Below are 24381 nucleotides of genomic sequence, written 5' to 3'. Positions count from 1 at the left end.
AGCAGGATCAGTCCAGGACACCTGGGATGTACCAGAGCAAACCTAACGAGGGTGGGAAGCAGAGAGTCCCGCTCGGAGTACCCTCTCTCCAAACCCTCCGGAATCGGTAGCCCGGACATCCAACCGGTAATGCCGGATAAAGGTATGTAATGACTTCCAGGTGGCCGCCCTACAAATCTCTTGAGGCGACACCTGCGAAGCTTCCGCCCAAGACGCCGCTTGAGGACGAGTCGAGTGAGCCCTAAGGCCCGCAGGAAGTGGTTTTCCCCCGTACCAAGTACGCCGACCCAATGGCCTCCTTGAGCCAACGGGCGATCGTTGTGCGTGACGCTGCGGCCCCTTTCTTTGGACCAGAGAACAGGACAAACAGATGATCTGTGACCCGAAACGAATTAGTGACCTCCAGATATCGAAGGAGGGATCTCCGCACGTCAAGCTTCCGTAAATCCCTTTCTTCTGGATCGGAGGACTCCTGTCCCGCGAAAGCGGGCAACTCCACCGATTGATTCACGTGAAAAAACGACAACTTTTGGAAGAAAGGAGGGAACCGTCCGCAAAGAAACTCCGGAATCCGAAAAACGCAAGAAAGGTTCCCTACAGGACAGGGCCTGTAACTCGGAAACACGCCGTGCCGAGGCAATCGCTACCAAGAACGCCGTTTTTAAGTGAGATCCTTAAGAGTTGCGCATTTCAAGGGCTCAAACGGCGCCGTGCAGAGAGCGGAGAGAATCCAATTGAGGTTCCAAGCCGGACAAGGGAGACGCAATGGAGGGCGAAGGTGCTTAGCACCCCGAAGGAAACGAGAAATATCCGGATGAAGCGCCAGGGACGTACCACGGACCTTACCTCGTAAACAACCAAGCGCCGCTACTTGGACACGTAGAGAACTGCACGCCAGACCTTTGGCCAGACCTGCCTGGAGGAACGCCAGAATGTCGGAGACTGACGCCGAAATGGGGTCCACCCCACGCTGCACGCACCATTCCTCAAAGACCACCCAGACTCGGACATAAGCCAGAGACGTCGACTGTTTCCGGGAACGCAGCAACGTAGCCACCACCGCATCTGAGAAACCTTTTCTCTTCAGCCGCGTCCTCTCAAAAGCCATGCCGCAAGACAGAAGTGATCCGCATCCTCCAAACAGACAGGGCCCTGACAGAGTAGGCCCGCCATTCCTTGGAGCCGAAGGGGAGCCGCTACCGCCAGCTGGACGAGGTCCGCGAACCACGGCCGGCGGGGCCACTCCGGTGCCCCCAAGATCACATTGGCCGGGTGCAACTCTATGCGCCGTAGAATCTTGCCGATCATCGGCCACGGGGGAAACACGTAAAGCAGCACATCCGTCGGCCAGGGAAGCACCAACGCCTTCTGCCCCCCGTTCTCGACGTCGACTGTAAAATCGCGGGGCCTTCGCGTTGTGCCACGTGGCCATCAGATCCATGTGGGGCACACCCCATGTTTCGCAAATGAGAAGGAACGCTGCGTCCCCCAGCTCCCACTCTCCGAGATCTAGGCGCTTACGGCTGAGAAATCCGCCTGCACGTTGTCGAGTCCCGCAATGTGAGACGCTGCTATGTTGCTGAGATGCAGCTCCGACCAGGCCATCAAGCGCTGAGCCTCCTCCGCTACCTGGGGGCTCCTTGTCCCGCCCTGGCGGTTGAAGTATGCCACGGTGGTCGCATTGTCCGACAACACTCGGACTGCCCTTCCCCGCAGCAACGGCAGAAAGACGGACCGCCCTGGTCTCCGGGCGATTGATAGACCACTGGGCTTGTGACACTGACCATAGGCCTTGGACCGAGCTCCCTAGGCAGACCGCCCCCCAACCGGAGAGGCTGGCATCCGTGGTAACCACTATCCAATCGGGCACTAGAAGGGAGACTCCAGAAGACAGATGACTGGGATCCCGCCACCAGAGCAGGCTGGACCTCTCCTCCGAGACCGGCTTCCAGCGGGACAGTAAGGACGACTGTAATGGTCGCAGATGAGCGAACGCCCAGGGCACCAGTGCTAGCGTTGAAGCCATAGACCCTAGGACCGTAAGGTAGTCGCAGACCCGCGGTTGGCGGAGAGACAATAAGCGCCTCACTTGAGATTGCAGCTTGCATACCCGGTTGTGCGACAGAAACACCTTGCCCTGTTTCGTGTCGAACACCGCTCCCAGATATTCCAAGGTCTGCGTGGGGGCCAGATGACTCTTTTTGAAGTTGACCACCCATCCTAGGGAATGCAGAAGATGGAGGACCCTGGCCACCGCCATCCGACACTGATCCTCGGACTTCGCCCGAAACAACCAATCGTCCAGATAAGGATGGACCAGGAGACCTTCCCGGCGCAACTGCGCTGCCACCACCATCATCACCTTTGTGAATGTACGGGGGGCCGTCGCGAGCCGAAACGGGAGCGCACGAAACTGGTAATGCCGTCCCAGAATGCAGAACCTGAGGAAGCGCTGGAACGATGGCTGAATGCCTATGTGAAGATACGCCTCCGTGAGATCCAGGGAGGCCAGGAACTCGCCGGGCAGAACCGCGGCTATGACGGAGCGAATCGTCTCCAGTTTGAAGTGAGGAACGCGAAGGCATCGGTTTACCCCTTTGAGATCCAGAATTGGCCTGGACGTGCCGTCTTTCTTTGGAACGATGAAGTAGATGGAATAACGGCCCTTGCCGTGTTGGCTGACCGGGACGGGGGAAATAGCCCCTAAGCCTTCCAAGCGTCGGATGGTGTCTAGCACCGCCACCTTCTTCTCGGGGGCCTTGCAGGGCGAGACGAGGAACTTGTCCCCTGGATTGCGAGCAAAATCTAACGCGTAGCCGTGTCTTATCACGTTGAGGACCCACAGGTCCGACGTTACACCGGCCCATCTCTCGAAAAAAGACATCAACCGCGCCCCGACGTTGGGAACGGAGTGCTGGGGCTGCGGCGGGAGATGGGCCGACCACCTTTCATTGTGAAGACTTGGCCCCTGTGCTCGCCAGGGGTCCGCCTTGCCGTCCGAAGCGCTTCCCCCGAAAGGAATGCTGTTGCCACTGCGGGGTACGGGAGGAAGAAGACCTGGATCTAGCCTCGGGCAGCCTGAAAACCCTGTTTTCCCCCAGGGACATCATTAAATCGTCTAATTCCTTGCCAAACAGCAACTTACCTTTGAATGGTAGCGCCCCGAGGTGAGCCTTAGAAAAGCCGTCCGCCGCCCAGTTGCGTAGCCACCGGAGGCGACGCGCCGAAACAGCAGCCACCATAGATCTCGCCGAGGTGCGCTGCAGATCGTGGAGCGCATCTGCGCCATAAGCTATCGCCGCTTCCAACTTATCCGCCTGCGCTGCCTCGCCTGCAGAAAGATCCGCATTGGCTTGAAGAACCTGAGCCCAGCGCAAGCTAGCTCGCATCGTGAAAGTCGTGCAGATGGCGGCTCGTACTCCGAGCGCGGAGACCTCGAAAATATTCTTAAGCTGAACTTCCAGCTTCCTGTCCTGAAGATCCCTGAGGGCTGTCGCTCCCGTGACTGGCATGGTGGATCTCTTCGTTACCGCAGAGACCGCTGAATCCACCTTGGGCAGTCTAAGAAGGTCCAGCGCATCTTCCGGGAGCGGGTGAAGCTTGTCCATGGCTTTGCTGACCTTCAGACCCAATTCTGGAGTGTCCCATTCGCGAAACAGGATGTCCGTGAAGAAAAAATGAAACGGAAAAGCAACTGCCGGGGCCGTGAGGCCTATCAGGACCGGATCCATGTTCACCTCCTGCCGAACCACTACCGGAGGGGCCTCTATTCCCCGCTCTTGGAGAATGGCTGGAATTAGGGGCGGCAGTTCCTCCCTGCGGAAGAGCCGGACCACCTTGGGATCGTCTCCCTCCACTGCCTGTGATCCTTTTCCTGCGCAGGACGGAGCGGATCCGTCCGCTGCCACCTCGTCGGCCCCCTTTTGGGGCTCTTCAGTGGAATCAGTGTCCGAACCAGTGGAGGAATCTGAGTCTGCCTCCTGTGGGACGCCAAGCGGAGGCCGTTTTGCCTTCGAAGCGCTCGGGGGCACGCTCGGGGGCACCTCCGCAACCCCCGATGGCCTCTTGGACTTCTTCAGCCGTGGAGCCTTGCGGGATTCCCTCCGGCCGCGCTTGCTCTTCTTATATTTCAGGACTTTGCGCAGCAAGAGCGCAAAGTCCTCTGAAAACGAACCGGAATCGGAAGAAACTTCAGCGGGACTCCCCAGGAACCCCGGGTCCCCCAAGGGACCCCTCTCCGTCGCAAATCGCTGAGGAGAAAACGCGGGGGGCAGGGCTGCAGGCCCTGCCGTTTCCCGCGCCATTTCGCAGCCCGTGGCCAAAATGGCCGCTGCACCCGCCCTGAGCGGGAAAAAGCTCCTGGGGCTTCTCTATCGCGCCCCCCCCCGCTCAGCGGCGCTCGCGCAGGTCGCGACCGAGCCCCCCGAGTCGCCCCGGACGACCCCTCATCGCCCGGGATGCAGGCCGCGCAAATGCCGTCGCGTGAGAGACGCGCGCGCGCCGAGCCACAGGCCCGGCAATCGAACCGCGAGGCATGCCGGCGAAAACGGCGCGAAGACGGGGAGCAACGGCAGGTAAGCAAAATAAAATTAGTGCGAACGGCCTCCCCCCTGTCAGCGGCGCCCCCCCCGAGAGCGGCGACACAAAGAAACAAGAGAGCCGGCTCACAATAAAAAAACACTTTTTTTTTTTTTTTTACACAAAAAAGGCCTGTCGCTGACCAAGGTCCTGGAGCCCTAATCCAGCAGGGGTGAGAAACCGGGCTCCCCGGTGTCACCCCTGACGCTGCTACTTGGAATAGCCGGGTCCTCGACCCTAGCAGCGGCCTCAACCGGGGGAGGGTAGTCCCCTCAGGACCTCTCAACCCCCCTGGGAGGCAGGGCGGACGGGACGTCAGGGACAATTTAGTAAAAGAACCCAAATAAAAACGCCTTATCCTAAACTGGCCTAAAATCAAGAAAAATATAACCAACCCTGAAGGAATACCAGAACCAGGGCAGGAAGGAGCTGTGACCGCACCTGCACCATCTACTGGAGACAGAGTAAGACTGAGGGGCTGTGACTGGCACAGGGGCATATATGGCTCCGCCCACAAGTTTTAGTCTGTCTCCATCTACTGGTGCGGAGTCACAACCCAGGTGTCCTGGACTGATCCTGGTACGTACAGGGAACACTGCCTGCCCTGACCCTTGCCTGACCTTGGACCATGAGATACGCTGCCTGCCATGACCCTCACTTTTCTAGGACCACGAAACTCCCCTGCCTGAGACCCCACATAAGTCCAGCCGGCCCCGCTACCAAAGGGCTCAATTTGCGGGGAACGAGGACTGGAAGTGAAGCCCCCTCTGGGTCTCAGTCGCTCTCCAGCCTCGCCAGCCGACGGTGGGAACCTGTGGGGCTCCTCCCCATAGATGGTGCCAACTCCCCCTTGGCCCAGGGATCCACGACCTTAAAAATTGCTGACTCTACCACTACGATGCATGGGGAAGCCGAACCACTCCATAGGCCGAAGACTTCTGCAACTTGAATTTCAAATCAAACTTCTGTAATGGTTTTGAGGTGTTGGAGTTGATTCTTGGTACTGCAGAGATGGCCACTACCACGGGGAGGAGCCCCGTGAGGAATCGCAATACTAGGCTAGACTTGAGACACGCAAACACAGAAGATTTTGTCTATTATTAAACAGCTGGATGATACCACCAGAGGTGGCAGCAGTGAGGTGATCCAGTAGAAGCAGTCCAGGGACCCTCGGCAGAGGAGACCCATCTCACAATGGTGGATGTTAGCAGCTCATGGTAGTATAGGGAGTTCCGGATGCAGGCTCCTAGTGCTGAGCTGTAGAGGAGACAGACTGACAAAGGTTAGATTACTCACTCAGTTGGTAGCTGTAATGTTGGAGATCCCAGCAGGCAGAAGTAGTTGGATTGCAGGCACCAAAGCAGGGAGAGCAGGCCCTCGAGGAGCGAGTACCTGGTATCCCAGATAGGCACCTGAAAGAAAGCAAAGGGCCCCTGAGGAGCGGGTACCCAGGTTAGATGAAATACCCCGAAGGGCAGAGAGAGCTTCCAGCGGCAGCAAGGAAGTGGCAGAGTAGCTTAGACAGGAGGCATTCCAGTCCTTGCTAACTCGATCTGTTAGCAAACTAAGGCGTGACGTCACTCGAGGGGGATGCCCCCGAGGTTCCCGCCATGACGTGGATAAAGATGTGGGTGGTGTGCGCGCGCACCATAGGAGGCCCTCAGGAGAAACATGGCAGATAGCCTTGCCATTGCCGTTCCGGGGACGCCGGAGAGAGCGGCATGAAGTCGCGGCGGTAGCGGGGAGAACAGAAAGAAAGGTGTGGCACAGAGGTCAAAGCCGTCTGAGACCGATGGACGCAACAGTACCCCCCTTCAAAAGGCCCCCGCCAGACCCCCTACCTGGTCTTGGTTTTTGAGGATGCGATCGGTGGAATTTACGAAGCATCTCTTTGTCCATGATATTAGCCAAAGGTTCCCAAGAGTTTTCTTCAGGTCCATATCCCTCCCATGACAGGAGGTATTCCCAAACGCTGCCTCTCTTTCTTACATCAAGGATGGCATCAACCTTGTACTCGATGTCTATTTCTGCATCAGTAGGTATAGGTTCAGATGTCTTGGTGGAAAACTCGCTAAGAACAAGCGATTTCAGTAGCGAAACATGGATCGCATTATGAATCTTCATCACTGGAGGAAGTTTCAGACTATAAGTGAGTGTACCCAATTATCGGAGGATAGGGAAGGGTCTGACAAAGCGTGGAGCAAATCGAGCTGATGGTAGCGATATAGAGGCATTAAGACATTTTCCGTTTTATTAACCTTTCCCTTCCTAATAACTCCTAACATTCTGTTTGCTTTTTTGACTGCTGCAGCACACTGAGCCGACGATTTTAAAGTATTATCCACTATGATACCTAGATCTTTTTCCTGGGTGGTAGCTCCTAATGTGGAACCTAACATCGTGTAACTACAGGAAGGGTTATTTTTCCCTATATGCAACACCTTGCACTTGTCCACATTAGTTTCATCTGCCATTTGGATGCCCAATCTTCCAGTCTTGCAAGTTCCTCCTGTAATGTATCACAATCCGCTTGTGATTTAACTACTCTTAATAATTTTGTATCATCCGCAAATTTGATAACCTCACTCGTCATATTCCTTTCCAGATCATTTATACATATATTGAAAACTAAAATAAGATCACACATCATTATCAAATTAAATTATTAAAAAACAGTTGCTCTAAAAACAAGAAAAAATCTAAATTCACTAAGAAACTGTCCTTGGAGTTGTTAAATAAAGTAAAAAACAATAAAAACAATGAATGTAAACCAAATAATATAAAGTAAACAATAAAAATAAATTAAAAAAATTAAAACAGTAACTCAATAAAATAACTCAGCAAGTGGGAGAGTAAAACAAGGGATTAACCAGACTGCATAAATGCCTGTTCAAACAACAATGTCTTCAATTTTTTTTTTTTTAATGAATGTATATTTGACTCTAACTGGATGTCTAGTGGAAATGAATTCCAAACTTTGGGACCTGCCAATGATAAAGCACTCTCTCGGATAGGAGTAGATCTTAAAAACATACGCGCGCGTACTTTTGTTCGCGCACCAGGCGCGAACAAAAGTACGCTGGATTTTATAAGATACGCACGTAGCCGCGCGTATCTTATAAAATCCGGGGTCGGCGCGCACAAGGGGGTGCACATTTGTGCAACCTGCGCGCGTAGAGCCCAGCGCGCGCTGCCTGTTCCCTCTGAGGCCGCAGTGCAGGCAAGGCTGAGCCTGGTGGGTGGAGTTGGAGCACCGGATCGTAGAGGTACTCACAGGAACATAGTACAGCATCTTCCTGGTAATAAGGATGGTGGGACCGAAGGTCCATGGTGCAGGATCCACAGACTGGTAGGCACTCGAGCGAGTACCCGATAGTCCAGAAGATCCTGAAATAGAGAGAGAGAGATATCCCTGAGGAGCGGTTGTCTAGTTAGTAGAAATCCCGAAGGGTGGTTGGAAGCAAGAGACCCCCAAGGAGCGGGTGCCTAGAGCTACGTAAGGAGCAAGATCCCCGGAGGGTAGCAAGGCGTCTAAGCATGCAGCTTAGAGCGGTCAGAGTAGCTTAAACCGAAGTCCTTGCTAACTCAATGATGGTAGCATAGTGGAGGCTTTAAATACCCGGAGGTATCGACGTCATGTGGGGGGACGCCCCCGAGGTTCCCGCCATGACGTGTATTTGAGCGTAGGCAACATGCGTGCGAATGCGCCCTAGGAGGCCACAGGAAGGAGTATGGTGGACTGGAATGCCCATGCTGAGTTGGAGACGCCGAGGGTTTCAGCACTCGGCACCGGAGGCAGCCATCTTTTGCCCAAGGAGGAGGAAAAGGGAAGAAAAGAGGTAAGGCAGAGTGGTCGCAGCCATCTGCGACCGATAGGCACAACATTCCTCACATAGGGGAGCTGTTCCATCCCCTTTATCATTTTGGTCACCCTTCTCTGTACCTTCTCCATCACAACTATATCTTTTTTGAGATGCAGCTGTTATGACCGTCGGTCTCAGACGGCTGTGACCACGTCTTCTTACGTCCTGCACTGTCCTGCTTCCCTCTCCGGGTCTGCTCGCAGCACGGGCTAGTCTCCGCCGCTGCGTTCCCCATGGTTCCTCATGGCGGTCGAGACGCTGCCGCCACCCATGCCAACACTGAGCTTTCCTAGGCGCGCATGCGCGCCACCGGTCCCTCTTTTGAAGCCTCTTCGGTGGGAACCTCGGGGGCGTCCTTGATTGATGATGTCATTGGATCAGGGTTCTTAAGCTCCACCTTCGCCCTCAGCTAGCCGTCTTGGCAACGAGTTCCATTACTTCTCTTTGAGCTCCTGTCTCTGTGATCCTGTGGTGACGCTACTGGACCTTCTTGGATTCTAGACCCTGCATGGTACCCGCTTCTCGGGGCCAGCGTGCGCACTCTACAGGGACTTGGTCTCCTGGCTTATGCCGCTCCTCGGGCTGGCCCTGTGCCCTCCTGAAGTCCTATCTTGCTGGCTCCACGCTCCTCGAGGCCGCCTCTGGGAAATGCCTTCACCACTTGGGAGTTTTATCTCAGTGCTTTTCCGCTCCTCGGGACAGTGCCTACGTTCTATTCAGAGACTGCCAGTGCTTCCCCACTCTTCGGGGCAGTGCTTACGTTCTATACAGAGATTGTCAGCACTTCCCCGCTCCTTGGCGTAGTGCCTATGTCCACACTTGGGACTGTTGGTGCTTCCCCGCACATCAGGGCAGTACCGTTGATTCCACCACCGGTCACTGCCGGTACCTCCCGTTCCTCGGGCTGGTCCATGTCATCATCTGGAGACCTGACTCGGGCTTCCCCGCTCCACGGGTTGGCCTACGCCATCACATCAGTACCTCCTTCGCTGTGCAGCTCCGCCCCTCGGGTTGTTTCTCCGGAATACCTCCTGCACGTCCTGTCTTGCACTTCCCACACCACGGGCCTGCCTACCGCCATCCCTTGCTACATAGCAATGATTTTCGTACAGTCTTGCAAGCTCTTTTATTATCCAAACTTGACTACTTTAGCACCTTTCTTCTAGGCCTTCCTGCTTCCTTGATTCGCCCTCTGCAACTTTTGCAAAACGCGGCGGCACATCTTTTGACTAACTCCAGAAAAAAAGATCACATCACCCCTGTTTTGAAAGACCTTCACTGACTTCCAATTCATTTCAGAATCCAATTTAAATGCCTGACGTTAATACAAAAAACCATAAACTGAGAAAAAATTGAATGGTTGCATGCATCTTTGCATATCCACACTTCTCAGCATAATTTAATATCTTTGGGTAAAGCTCTGCTATCTATCCGTAATGGAGAAGGTTTTCATGGGTAATGATTCAGATGGACTGAATCAAATCACGGTGAACCTAGAAGATGTGGTAGGACTGATTGATAAACTCAAGAATAGTAAATCACCTGGACCGAATGGTATACACTCCAGAGTTCTGAAGGAACTGAAAAATGAAATTTCAGACCTATTAGTAAAAATTTGTAACCTATCATTAAAATCATCCATTGTACCTGAAGACTGGAGGATCGCCTCCAGGGGCGATCCGGGAAACTACAGACCGGTTAGCCTGACTTCAGTGCCAGGAAAAATAGTGGAAAATGTTCTAAACATCAAAATCACAGAACATATAGAAAGACATGGTTTAATGGAACAAAGTCAGCATGGCTTTACCCAGGGCAAGTCTTGTCTCACAAATCTGCTTCACTTTTTTGAAGGAGTTAATAAACATGTGGATAAAGGTGAACCGGTAGATATAGTAGGGATGTGAATCGTTTTCCATATCGTCTTAACGATAGAAATCGTGTGGCAGGGCAAGAAAATCATCTTAGGCACGATTTTTTAGTTAAAAAATCGTTAAAAATCGTTTTTTCCGATTAGTGCGCACTAACTCGAGTTAGTGCGCACTAACGGGAGTTAGTGCGCACTAACTGGGAGTTAGTGCGCACTAACTGAAAATGATACAATTTGACACTTTTCAGGTCAGTTAAGGTCAGTTTAGGAATGAATATGTATTCCTATTGGCTGCCCTCTTATTTATTCATGTTACCAAGTTTCCTACTGACAGTATATGGGGGATGGGAAATGGAAACAGTTGGTAGCTTGACAAAACAAGTAATGTGATCAGTCAATGTGACTAGAACTTGTGCCCTAACCCTGATACCAGGGGTATTGTGATCTTCCTGCACACAGTGCCCTATCCCTATTAATACCAGGAGTGTTGTGATCTTCCTGCACACAGTGCCCTATCCCTAATACCAGGGGTGTTGTGATCTTCCTGCACACAGTGCCCTATTCCTGATACTGGGGGTGTTGTGATCTTCCTGCACACAGTGCCCTATTCCTGATGCCGGGGGTGTTGTGATCTTCTTGCACACATCCCGATATCAGGGATAGGGCACTGCATGCAGGAAGATCACAACACTCCTGGTATTAATAGGGATAGGGCACTGCATGCAGGAAGATCACAACACTCCTGGTATTAATAGGGATAGGGCACTGCATGCAGGAAGATCACAACACCCCTGGTATCAGGGATAGGGCACTGTGTGCAGGAAGATCACAATACCCCGGAGGAGTGAGGGTCAGGCAGCTCCCCCCTGTCTGTGAAGCCAGCCTCTCACTAGTAATGCAGGGAGGGAGCTGTCTCAGACTTCACCATCCTCCCCCCCCCCCCTTACCCACACACCATTCACTAGCTGGGACATGGGGGAAGTCAGGAGTGAGGGTCAGGCAGCTCCCCCCTGTCTGTGAAGCCAGCCTCTCACTAGTAATGCAGGGAGGGAGCTGTCTCAGACTTCACCATCCACCCCCCCCCTCACCCACACACCATTCACTAGCTGGGACATGGGGGAAGTCAGGAGTGAGGGACAGGCAGCTCCCCCCTGTCTGTGAAGCCAGCCTCTCACTAGTAATGCAGGGAGGGAGCTGTCTCAGACTTCACCATCCTCCCCCCCCCCCCCTCACCCACACACCATTCACTAGCTGGGACATGGGGGAAGTCAGGAGTGAGGGTCAGGCAGCTCCCCCCTGTCTGTGAAGCCAGCCTCTCACTAGTAATGCAGGGAGGGAGCTGTCTCAGACTTCACCATCCTCCCCCCCCCCCCCCCCTCACCCACACACCATTCACTAGCTGGGACATGGGGGAAGTCAGGAGTGAGGGTCAGGCAGCTCCCCCCTGTCTGCGAAGCCAGCCTCTCACTAGTAATGCAGGGAGGGAGCTGTCTCAGACTTCACCATCCTCCCCCCCCCCCCTCACCCACACACCATTCACTAGCTGGGACATGGGGGAAGTCAGGAGTGAGGGTCAGGCAGCTCCCCCCTGTCTGTGAAGCCAGCCTCTCACTAGTAATGCAGGGAGGGAGCTGTCTCAGACTTCACCATCCTCCCCCCCCCCCCTCACCCACACACCATTCACTAGCTGGGACATGGGGGAAGTCAGGAGTGAGGGTCAGGCAGCTCCCCCCTGTCTGTGAAGCCAGCCTCTCACTAGTAATGCAGGGAGGGAGCTGTCTCAGACTTCACCATCCTCCCCCCCCCCCCCTCACCCACACACCATTCACTAGCTGGGACATGGGGGAAGTCAGGAGTGAGGGTCAGGCAGCTCCCCCCTGTCTGTGAAGCCAGCCTCTCACTAGTAATGCAGGGAGGGAGCTGTCTCAGACTTCACCATCCACCCCCCCCCCCTCACCCACACACCATTCACTAGCTGGGACATGGGGGAAGTCAGGAGTGAGGGTCAGGCAGCTCCCCCCTGTCTGTGAAGCCAGCCTCTCACTAGTAATGCAGGGAGGGAGCTGTCTCAGACTTCACCATCCTCCCCCCCCCCCCTCACCCACACACCATTCACTAGCTGGGACATGGGGGAAGTCAGGAGTGAGGGTCAGGCAGCTCCCCCCTGTCTGTGAAGCCAGCCTCTCACTAGTAATGCAGGGAGGGAGCTGTCTCAGACTTCACCATCCTCCCCCCCCCCCCTCCCCCACACACCATTCACTAGCTGGGACATGGGGGAAGTCAGGAGTGAGGGTCAGGCAGCTCCCCCTGTCTGTGAAGCCAGCCTCTCACTAGTAATGCAGGGAGGGAGCTGTCTCAGACTTCACCATCCTCCCCCCCCCCCTCACCCACACACCATTCACTAGCTGGGACATGGGGGAAGTCAGGAGTGAGGGTCAGGCAGCTCCCCCCTGTCTGTGAAGCCAGCCTCTCACTAGTAATGCAGGGAGGGAGCTGTCTCAGACTTCACCATCCTCCCCCCCCCCCCTCACCCACACACCATTCACTAGCTGGGACATGGGGGAAGTTAGGAGTGAGGGTCAGGCAGCTCCCCCCTGTCTGTGAAGCCAGCCTCTCACTAGTAATGCAGGGAGGGAGCTGTCTCAGACTTCACCATCCTCCCCCCCCCCCTCACCCACACACCATTCACTAGCTGGGACATGGGGGAAGTCAGGAGTGAGGGTCAGGCAGCTCCCCCCTGTCTGTGAAGCCAGCCTCTCACTAGTAATGCAGGGAGGGAGCTGTCTCAGACTTCACCATCCTCCCCCCCCCCCCTCCCCCACACACCATTCACTAGCTGGGACATGGGGGAAGTCAGGAGTGAGGGTCAGGCAGCTCCCCCCTGTCTGTGAAGCCAGCCTCTCACTAGTAATGCAGGGAGGGAGCTGTCTCAGACTTCACCATCCTCCCCCCCCCCCCCCCCCCCTCACCCACACACCATTCACTAGCTGGGACATGGGGGAAGTCAGGAGTGAGGGTCAGGCAGCTCCCCCCTGTCTGTGAAGCCAGCCTCTCACTAGTAATGCAGGGAGGGAGCTGTCTCAGACTGGTATCAGGGTTAGGGCACTGTGTGCAGGAAGATCACAACACTCCTGGTATTAATAGGGATAGGGCACTGTAAGAGATGACTGTAGTAGATTGAATAAAGATCTGATGTTTCTGCTCTCCTCACACCAAACAAAAACAACACACAAGCAGAGAAGCCCTTCTTACAAAGCTGAGCTAGTGAGTTAAGTAGGAGGAAAAGTAAACATACTGGTGCCAGTGTGGCTACTTAAAAAATACACTTACCAACAATCAATTACATATATTTGAACTGTGTACAGTTCCAGCCAGGACCACCTTTCTAAAATGCACAGTGATTGGCAAATTCAACATGCACTAGCATTTCAGGTGCCTGCTAACAAAAATAATAAACAAACAAGTTCTAGTCACGTGAGTGCTGATCATTACATTACTTTTTTTGTCAAGCTTCCAACTGTTTCCATTTCACATCCCCCCAACCATATTGGTAACATCAATAGATAAGAGCACAGCCAGCCAATAGGAATACATACATACATATTCATTCCTAAGTGACCTTTACTGACCTGGGAAGTGTGAACACTTTGTTTCATTTTCTGTTGGTGTTCGTTAGTTTCCAGTTCCATTTCCCATCCCCCCAACCATCACCTCAGTGGTAACCTTGGTAACATCAATAGATAAGAGGGCAGCCAGCCAATAGGAACACATATTCATTCCTAACTGACCTTCAGTGACCTGGAAAGTGTTTATTTGTATCATTTTCAGTTAGTGCGCACTAAATCGAGTTAGTGCGCACTAACGGGGAGTTAGTGCGCACTAACTCGAGTTAGTGCGCACTAACACGATTTAACGATTTTTAACGATAAATCGTTAGAATTTCTATTGTATCGTGTTCTATAACGATTTAAGACGATATAAACATTATCGGACGATAATTTTAATCGTTGAAAAACGATTCACATCCCTAAGATATAGTATACTTGAATTTTCAGAAGGCGTTTGACAAAGTTCCTCATGAGAGGCTTCTAGGAAAAGTAAAAAGTCATGGGATAGGTGGCGATGTCCTTTCGTAGATTGCAAACTGGCTAAAAGACAGGAAACAGAGAGTAGGATTAAATGGACAATTTTCTCAGTGGAAGGGAGTGGACAGTGGAGTGCCTCAGGGACCGACTGTTGTTTGAGTTGAGCCACTGTTTCCTGTAGTTTTGCGCCGAATAGATTGTCTCCCCGGCAGGGGATATTGGCCAATTTTTCGTGGACATCCTCACGTATTGAGCTGGCTTGGAGCCACGCCAGTCTGTGCGCCGCAATCGCGCTGGCTGATACCCTCGAGGCCGTTTCGAAGCCTTCATAGATGGTGTGGAGTAAATGCCTGATGGCCTCTTCCATGTCCTGTAAGGGGTTGGCCTCATGGGAGGATTGATGGTCGTCCTTGAGGCGTTGCACGCATTCGAATAGGTACTGAACCAAATAGAACTGGTGATGGTTAATTCGTGCACCAAGCATGGAAGCTTGGTAGGCTCATTTGGCAAATTCGTCTAAGGTGCGAAGATCCTTCCCTGGGGGTGACGCGGAGTGTAATTTTGTCTTCTTCGCTTTCCCCATTGCGGACTCCACAACCAGAGACACATGTGGTAGTTGCGGATTAGTATAATACGGGGATTTTTGCATTTTGTATTTCAAGTCAATTTTCCGGGACACCGGTGTTATGAACGCCGCCCGCGGGGTTCCTCGCGCCCCCCCCCCCCGCGAGCAGGCACACTCACCACGCTGCTTCTCTCCCGATGCAGCAGGACGCCGACATCAGGCCTTGTACGCAGCTGGATCCGCGGTCTCGCTTGCTCTTACTGCCCGGAGGCCGCCCCCTTCTTTCCTGCTCTTCACCGCGGCCGGAGCCACGGACTTTCCAGCTGTCTTTGGGGCTGGGAGTGCCCCCGATGTCTTTGCCATCTTCGTAGCTGGAGGCCGCAAAAGCCCCGGTGTTTCCTGGCGGCTGGAGCCGCCCTTGGGGCCTCCTGCAGCGGCTGGAGCCGCTGCACTCGTCGGAGCCTGCTTCCAGGCTCTCCTCTGCCTCTCTGACGTTGCCGACGTGCAGACGCTGTGCAGGCCGCTGTCCACAGTCCTGCACAGCCCTGCTCCTGCTCACTAGGTGCGCAGCCGCGTCTTCTCTTTCTATTTAAAGGGCCAGACACAGGAAGTGTCTGGGCCCCCACCTAGAGACTATTTCCTGTTTCAGCCCTATAAAGGGCTGCTCCATTGTTCACTCCTTGCCTTGCATCGTCGTTGGTCTTCACCCTGGAGGCTCCCGCCTGCCAGGGTCCATGTAAGGTCTTCTCGTGGAGCTCCTCATCTTGATGTCTCGTTCCTTGTTCCATGTCTTCGCCTGAGGTCCATGTCCAGGTGTCTTCAGCCTTCATCCTGGTGTTCCTGCCTTCCTGACGTCCTTCCCTTCACTCTGCCTCGTCCTTGCTCTGGAGCCTTCTGGTCTGGTAGGCCGGGGGTCCCCCAGATGTAGTTCCTGGGTGGACTAGGCTGCCGGTGGATGGTTGTCCTGTGCTCCTGAGCCGTGAATCCTGATGTGTGTTCCTGCGCTGTCCCGCTCCCGTCGTGGTCCGTGACCAGCCTTGGGGCTGTGTAGGGCGCGTAACGGACAGGGTGGTCTGCGACTCAGTCCCACGGGTGGCCTGAGTAGGGCGCCCTGAGAGACAGTGCCAATGTCCATGCCCTGTGTTGCCTTGTGATGCCATGTGTCTTCGACTGCCATGTGTCTTGCCTCGGATGCCGTCTGCATCAACCCAGCCATTGTCTTCGTCTGCGAATCCGTCCGCATCAATCCCAAGTGTCTCGTCTGCGATGCCATCCGCATAGATCCTGGTGTCACGTATCCACAGCCCTGGTGTCATGTCTTCTGCCAAGTGTCTTCATGCCATGTGATGCCGTTGCATCAACTCCAGTGTCTTCATGTCAAGGCCCGTCTGCCCTCAACCTCAGACCAGGCCTGCTGCTCCATGCTGCTCGCAGCAGGTCCGAAAGGGCCCGGAATGGTCGGAGGACCATTCACCTTCCAACATCTTCGAATGTTTGGCCATGGGAGCTTGCCGGCCTGGCAGAGGGTAGAGTGATCAGCCATGCAGAGCCACCGTCAACCCTTGGTTTGGCCCTGGACGGCCGGGGTCAGGCTGAGGCCCTTGGGCACACGAAAACCACCAGAACGTAACAGTATGCAAGGCCTTTCGAGGCCATTTCTCAACAACCGGTGGTAAGGTGAAAGGGGTGTCCCAAGATTTCTCTAGGACTGAGTCTAAGACGGTATGTGGTGGTAAGGCTGTAGGTTCAGCTGGCAGATCAAAGATTCTTAAAATATCCAGTGCATCTGATCTCGGATCCGGAACCTTTTGAATGGAAAGGTTAAGGATCTTTCCCATCTTTTCCAAAAATTTCGGATATGTCAGATCCTCCGGTGGAGTATAAGGCTCTGCCGGACCCTCCGCCGGGTCGGATGGATACCCTGTGGATGAGTCTGGGGAAGTATCATGGAACTCTGGAAGACAGGAAGAGGTGGTTCCTGCTGAGGAGCTTCCAACGGAGTTGGGGCTGGTGGTAGTGTGGCAGGCGGCGGCGAGCCTGGTTCCGTCGGAGAAGAGTGTACCGAGGGTTGAGAGGAATCCGCTCCACTAGTTGGAGGAGAGGTTGGCATGTGGAACGACGTTTTCATGACCTCAAAGAATCCAGACAGCGAACGTATCCTTTGTCTGTGGAGGCATGGCTGGTTTCTGAGTTTGGGCTGGTGATCTCACCGGTACCGCTGCTAAGAGGATATCCGCATCTCGTCGGTCACCTGAAGAACGAGGAGTACGAGTCTCCGTCGGTAATCTACGTTTCTTGGCCAGTGGCTCTTGCAGAGAGCTGTGGTCAGATCGGTGACATGAAGCCAATGACAAGGTCTGGGCTCCTTCCCCTTCAGAAACTGAAAAAGCCATCGAGAAAAGATGAATCCCCATCTCCCTAGTGTGACTCCATTTGCTAGGACGAGAATATGACTTGTCTGCCGCTGGTGGTGCTTGGAACGGCGTTGTCTGCCTGTGCAGCCCTCCTGGTGCCCCGGTGGGCGTCAGTGAAGGTGTCTCATCTCTGTGTAACGTCGTGGTAAGGGAAGAGGAACCTACAGACTGCCAGTTCACTCCCGTGCTTGACTGCTTCGAATGCGTCAATCTGTGTTGTTTCGTCTGCACCTGCTCCGTACGCCTCGTATGCGCCATTGAAGCATGCGCCGCCTGCGCCATCGGCGCATGTGTCATCTTCGGCGCACCAGCTCTATAGTGCAGTTTGGAGTCGACTGTTTTCTTTGTCTTCGGTACCGCATCGTGCGCCATCCTCATTTGCGTCGCTTCTGGCGTCGTGTTGTGCCTACGCGGAGCATCGCCTCGATCGGGGCAGCCGTCCGTGTTCCCGGCGTCGCGTGGCTCCACGACGGACAGCGCTTCTGGGCTTTGAAGGGTTCGAGGCCGGACGCCATCGGCGCGTCCTGGGAGCAATGGTGCAGGCGGCTCGGGTCGCGTCCTAGACGCTCTTCGGCCTTGCATCACTTCCTCTGCTCGCGGTCCAATCGCGCAGTCGCAGGTTCAACTGATGCCGCTCGACGCTTCGGTGGGGGTGTCGGCGCAGTCGGACCCAGAGAGGATCGTGCCTTGAAAGGGGCGCGTACGAACCCCCCCGGCCTAGTTTTAAGGCCTCCATCTTTTTGGTTCTTTGCCTCCTGGCTCTTGGGGACATCTGTCTGCAGGCAAGGCACGACTGCATCGGGTGATCTGGGCCCAGACACCGATAGCAGCAATCATGGCTGTCGGTGATAGACATCACCTTCCCACACTTACAGGGTTTAAATCCGGATGGCCAGGGTCCTTCTTTCCGGCCACAGTCCGCCATGTTTTCACTGTTTTTTGTACTTTTTACGATTGAACTGAGGAGGTCTGAGGCTCCGCGTGCGATCCCGCGCGCGGAAAAACAGACTGAGGAGAGTCGTTTTCCAGCACGGGAAACCACGCGCAGCCTCAGAGCAAAGCTCTGACATCACTACTGAAGCTCCGCCTCCCGGGCATGATGGACAGTTCCCATGACAGCATGGCTAATTCAGCCCTGCTATCGACGGGAAAAGTGCTAGTCTTTCTTTAAAAAAAAAGTCACAGATTTAAACTATATAAAATATTGCTAAAAAAGAGTATTTTCTGTTGACACTGAAAATCTGTATAACATGGGGGTTAACGCCCTGCCACCCAATCCCATTGGGGAGACAATGATCTGATGACCTTTGTCAAAGCAGGAAGAATTTCTGCAAAAAATTAAAAATAAATCCAGAGCATCTCTTACTCTTTTCTATTACTTATTCCCTAAACTCAACAATCATATTTTTTTTCACTGAAACATAAAGAGCTATTTGGTCCAGCAATGTACTGACAGAGTCTTGGTTTGCTGAAAATAAAAGGGACATAGAATAAGGACTGCTGCTTTGTCTATAAGCATTATAGGATCTCTGCTCAGGACCAACATGAATCGAACGCAAGGTTAAGTTCTTCAGCAGGTTAAGACTGCAACAGAACCATTACTCTGAACTGCCAGATGCCTCAGTTCCAGGACCATAGTACTGTTGGCCTTCCCCTTCTCTTCGGAAACACCAAGAATACTGCAGGGCCAAGAAATGAGAAAGCAGGACTGTCTGCTACCATCTCATCTGTCCCCCACAGCCTCTTTGTGGCCATATATGTGGAACTGCAGGAATCTGAACAGACCCCTGCATCACTGGCAGGCAATAATATAAGGAAACACTGCTATATCTCATATACAAAGCTAACTGTCTTCCACTCTGTCAAGAAAAAACAGCAGTGGTACTGAGACCAGTAGCCCAGTTTGCTGGAGACCAGCACATTTTCTTACCTATCAAAGTCCCAATGAAATGAGCACAGATTCTTCCATCCTGCAGCAGCAGCGCAGTGACAGTGGCTGTGTACCGAAGCATAGCATTATGGAAGCAGGACAGCATGTGCTTCTTGCGCACAACCTCAAGAAGGAAAACAATGCAAAAGTAAAAACATTCTCTTTAACTTCTTAAAAGTAGAGCAGTAACATCTTTGTTAATGTCTCATTAGGAAAGTATTATTAAATACATAAAGGTCCTATAATATGCTTTTTCAAAAACCTTTTAGAATAACAACTTCAAACTGAATGATAAACCATTATTATTCTCATAAGAAATGAAAAAAAATGTTGCTTACCTGTAACAGATGTTCTCATAGGACAGCAGGATGTTAGTCCTCACAAATGGGTGACATCACAGGATGGAACCCAATCACGGAACACTTTTGTCAAAGTTTCCAGAACTTTGACTGGCCCCTACTGGGCATGCCCAGCATGGCACTAACCCTGCAGCCAGCAGGGGTCCCCCTTCAGTCTTATTTAAAAACTACAGGCAGTGCCGAAAAATAAAATAATAAAAAGTTATGAACCCAACACCGCGGGGCGGCAGGCGGGTTTCGTGAGTACTAACATCCTGCTGTCCTGTGAGAACACCTGTTACAGGTAAGCAACATTTGCTTTCTCACAGGACAAGCAGGATGGTAGTCCTCACATATGGGTGAGTACTGAGCTGAGGATGTCCGAGCATGCACCAAATGTACCCAAAGGCGTGCAACAGGAACAACAACTGGGGTGGAATTTGGTAGAGGGCATCCTGAACCCCACCAGGCAGGCGGAAAGGTGTTGGTACGTCACGTTGTAAACAGGTTATGAAGGACAGACTGGTCGAAGATGGAATCTTGGTCTTCCGGCTTTGTCCAAGCAATAGTGGGCTGCAAAGGTGCGGAGAGAACTCCAGGTGGCAGCCCTGCAGATGTCAGGAAGAGGCACCGATCGTAGGTGTGCTACTGAAGTCGCCATGACCCTCACAGAGTGTGCTTAACACGGTCTTGAAATGGAATGCCCGCTTGCTGATAGCAAAAGAATATGCAGTCCACCAACCAGGATGAGAGAGTCTGCTTACCCACAGGCTGTCCTAATTTATTAGAATGGAAAGAGACAAACCTGGCTATTCAAGCAAGCCTATCAAATATAGAAGGGGAAACAGTGAGGCAGGCGAAGTGAGAGGTACGAACAAATAATGTGTGTAGCCGTATTTTTATCTCTGTTTTTACTTTACCTTCTCATCCATCACCAGAAGATAAAGTGACACTTATAAAGTTAGAATTGTTTTTAAACTGATAAATCCTGGACAGTATTGTATCACAAACCAATTATATCATTTAGAAAACTATGTACCGAACCATTATGGCACTTATTTTATGTGCCCTATTGTAAACCGTTGTGACGGATCCTTCTTAAGGGCGGTATAGAAAAGATTTTAAATAAATAAATAAATAAATTGAGTGCTTTCCCTGTGGGCAGCAGTACGGTCTGGGTAGAATGCTAGAACCCGTTTACAGTCAAGGGTATGCAGAGCCTCCTCTCCTGGATTGGACTGGGGCCTGGGAAAAAAGGTAGGTAGTATGATGGATTGATTTAGATGAAAATCTGAAACTACCTTGGGTAAGAATTTAAGGTGAGTGCGGAGTACTGCCCGGTCCTGCAGAAGTTTAGCGTAAGGCAGATAGGTAACTAGGCCCTGTAATTCACTAACTCTGTGAGCTGAAGTGATTGCCAAAAGGAAAATCACTTTCCATATGAAATATTGAAGTTCACAAGAGTGAAGAGGCTTGAATGGTTGTTTCATAAACTGACCCAAAACCAGGTTAACGTCCCAAGAAGGGGCCGGAGGACGTAGTGGAGGCTTGAGGTGAAGCAAGCCCTTCAAAAAACGTGTTCCAAGGGGTTGTACTGATATAGGAACATCCCCAACACCTTTATGGAAGGCGGCTACCACACTGACATGCATTCTGATGGAAGAAGTCTTTAGACCTGACTCTGATAAATGCCAGAGATAGTCCAAAAACTTCGTGATTGGACAGGAAAAGGGATCAAGGGACTGAGAAGAGCACCATGATATGAACCTTTTCCATTTGTAAGAGTAAGCTTTTCTTGTGGAAGGCTTCTGTGAAGCAATCAAGACACGGGAAACTGGTTCAGAAAGGTTAAGTGGCTGTAGGATTAACCTTTCAATGTCCATGCCGTCAGGGACAAGGCTTGAAGATTGGGATGGTGGAGGCACCCGTCGTTTTGAGTGATCAGAAGGGGTCCTTTCCTAAGGGAATGCGCCTGCGAATGGAGAGATCCTGCAGTATTGGAAACCACACTTGGAGTGGCCAGTGAGGTGCTATCAGGATCATGATTCCCTTGTCCTGACGTAACTTCATGAGAGTCTTCGAGAGAAGAGGAAGTGGAGGGAATACATAAAGTAGACCGGTTGCCCACGAGAGGGAGAATGTGTCTCTGGGCTGAGAGTGTCTGCTGCGAATGAGAGAGCAGATGTTCTCTACTTTGTGGTTTTGAGGAGATGCAAAGAGGTCTATCTGAGGATATCCCCATTGTTGGAAGATGGAGTTCGCTACTGAGGGGTTGAGAGACCACTCGTGCGGTTGAAAGATGCGACTCAGCTTGTCTGCCAACACATTGTCCACTCCCGGCAACCAGGTGGCCCTGAGGTACATCGAATGGGAGAGAGCTTCCGCCCATATCTCTACAGCTTCCTGACACAGAAGGAAGGAGCCCATGCCTCCCTGTTTGTTGATGTACCACATGGCCACCTGGCTGTTCGTCTGGATCAGGACAACTTGATTTGAGAGGCAATCCTGAAATGCCCTGAGAGCATATCTGATTGCTCGAAGCTTCAGGAAATTTATTTGGTGTTTCGCTTCCTCTGGAGACCAAGATCCTTGTGTCTGCAGATTGGCCACATGGGCTCCCCAGCCGAGGTTGGAAGCATCGATGGTGAGAGTTATTTGAGGGTCTGGAGCCTGAAAGGGCAAGCTTTGGAGGAGATTGTTCTGATGTCTCCACCAGGCAAGAGACTGACGGAGTGAGATGGTTACGTGGACCATGGTCGACAGGGACTGAACGCTTTGAGTCCAATGTGATCGTAGAGTCTATTGCATGACTCTCATGGCCAATCGTGCTATTGGTGTGACTTGCACTGAGAATGCCATGTGTCCCAGGAGGATGAGAAAATGACGTGCAGTCACGGATTGTTGAGACTGCAGCTGGTGTGCAAGAGACAAGAGAGTGAGTGCTTGCTGTTGAGGTAGAAAAGCCTTTGCCTGCAAGGTGTCCAAGTCTGCCCCAATGAACGACAAGGGGGACTAAAGAGGATTTGTCGTAGTTGACGAGAAATCCTAGTGAAATTAGAGTGTGTAAGGTTAGATTGAGGGACGACAGAGCAGCTTGCTGAGTGGGAGCCCTGACTAACCAATCATCTAGATAGGGGTAGACGTGAACACCCTGAGTTCTTAGGAAAGCTGCAACCACTACGAGGCATTTCGTGAAGACTCGTGGCGCAGAGGCTAGGCCAAATGGAAGCACTCGGTATTGATAGTGCTTTGGACCTACGAGAAACCTTAGGTATTTGCGATGAGATGGAGTTATCGCAATATGAGTGTATGCGTCCTGGAGGTCTAGAGAGCAGAGCCAGTCTCCTCTTTGTAGGAGAGGAAGATGCGAGCCTAAGGTTACCATCTTGAATTTCTCCCGCTGGAGGTACTTGTTGAGGGCCCGTAGGTCCAGAATAGGACAAATGCCTCCGATTTTTTGGGGATCAGAAAGTATCAGGAATAGAACCCTAGGCCGTGCTGAGAGTAGGGTACGGGTTCTATTGCCTTGGATTGGAGAAAGAGGGAGGCCTCCTGATCCAGAAGGGTGGAGTGATCGGATGTTCTCCACGTCGGCAGAGGTGGGGAGTCTGGTGGCACGGAGAGAAAGTTCAGATGGTAACCCTGGACAATTATCGACAGTACCCATTGGTCTGAGGTAATTGAGTGCCATATGTTGTTGAAATGGCACAGTCGGCCTCCCACTGGTATGTGAGGCAATGGTGGTTGGCTGCTGCTCTCTAGGTTGAATTAAAAAACCTGAAGCAGGACCTGGTTGAGGAGCTGCTTGCGGCTTTTGTTTCCGTGTCTGACGAGACTGGGCTTTTTGAAAAAGTCTCGTGGCACGGGATCTGGTTGGTGGCGGGTAGGACTTCTTTGGCCAGAAGATAACTTTTTAGAATCCTTTCGGAAGGGCTGTTTTGAAGAGTAGTCAGAAGGTATCAGAGAAAGCTGTCTGAGAGTCTCATGATGGTCCTTAAGTTCCGCCACTGTCCATTGAATTTGTTCTCCAAATAGGTTATCTCCTACACAGGGTAGGTCAGATAACCAATCTTGTACCTCAGGGCGAAGGTCGGAAGACTTGAGACAGGCCCATCTCCTTGCCGAAATAGCTGCTGCAGATACTCTGGTAGCAGTATCAAAGATATCACAGGATGACCTGATCTCATGCTTGCCTGCTTCAAAACCCTTATTTACTAGGGTTTGAAGCTGATCTTGGAATTGTTGAGGCAGGGTATCTGTCAAATCTTGTATCTGCTTAAAAATGACCCTATTATATTGGATCATATAGAGCTGATAAGCTGCAATCCGGGAGATGAGCATTGAGCCTTGGAATACTCGGTGGCCAATGGCATCTAGAAACTTCTGTTCCTTACCAGGGGGAAAAGAAGTGTGAGGCTTTGATCTTTTTGCTCTTTTTTGTGCAGATTCAACAACTACAGATTGGTGATCCAATTGAGTTTTCGGAAAGCCTGGAGCTGACTGCACCAAATAGGTTGTGTCAGCTTTTCTATGCACTGGAGCAATGGAGCCAAGATGTTCCCAGTTCTTCTTGAGGAGATCCAGAAGAACCTGGTGGATAGGGATGGAGATTATTTCCTTGGGAGCATCCAAGAATTGGAGCAACTCCATCACCTGGTGTCTGTCATCCTGTTCAGTCTGCAATTGGAAGGGAACTAATTTAGACATTTCCTTCACAAAATTTATAAAGGAGAGGTCCTCT

The 24381-nt window shown here is 52.3% G+C and overlaps 1 protein-coding gene across 1 annotated transcript in view; it reads right to left on the bottom strand.

The window, feature by feature from the left end:
- The window catches only part of MEI1 (meiotic double-stranded break formation protein 1), an 888987-nt gene that overhangs the window by 859027 nt on the left and 5579 nt on the right, over positions 1-24381 (bottom strand). The window contains exon 2 of the mRNA XM_029587121.1: positions 19303-19426. Coding sequence (XP_029442981.1) covers positions 19303-19426 — 124 coding nt within the window. The remainder of the gene's footprint in view (positions 1-19302; positions 19427-24381) is intronic.

This window comes from Rhinatrema bivittatum, chromosome 2 (genome assembly GCF_901001135.1).
Source record: "Rhinatrema bivittatum chromosome 2, aRhiBiv1.1, whole genome shotgun sequence".
NCBI lineage: Eukaryota > Metazoa > Chordata > Amphibia > Gymnophiona > Rhinatrematidae > Rhinatrema > Rhinatrema bivittatum.
The sequence above is the reverse complement of the archived record's forward strand: the minus strand, read 5'-3'. Positions and strand labels throughout refer to the sequence as shown.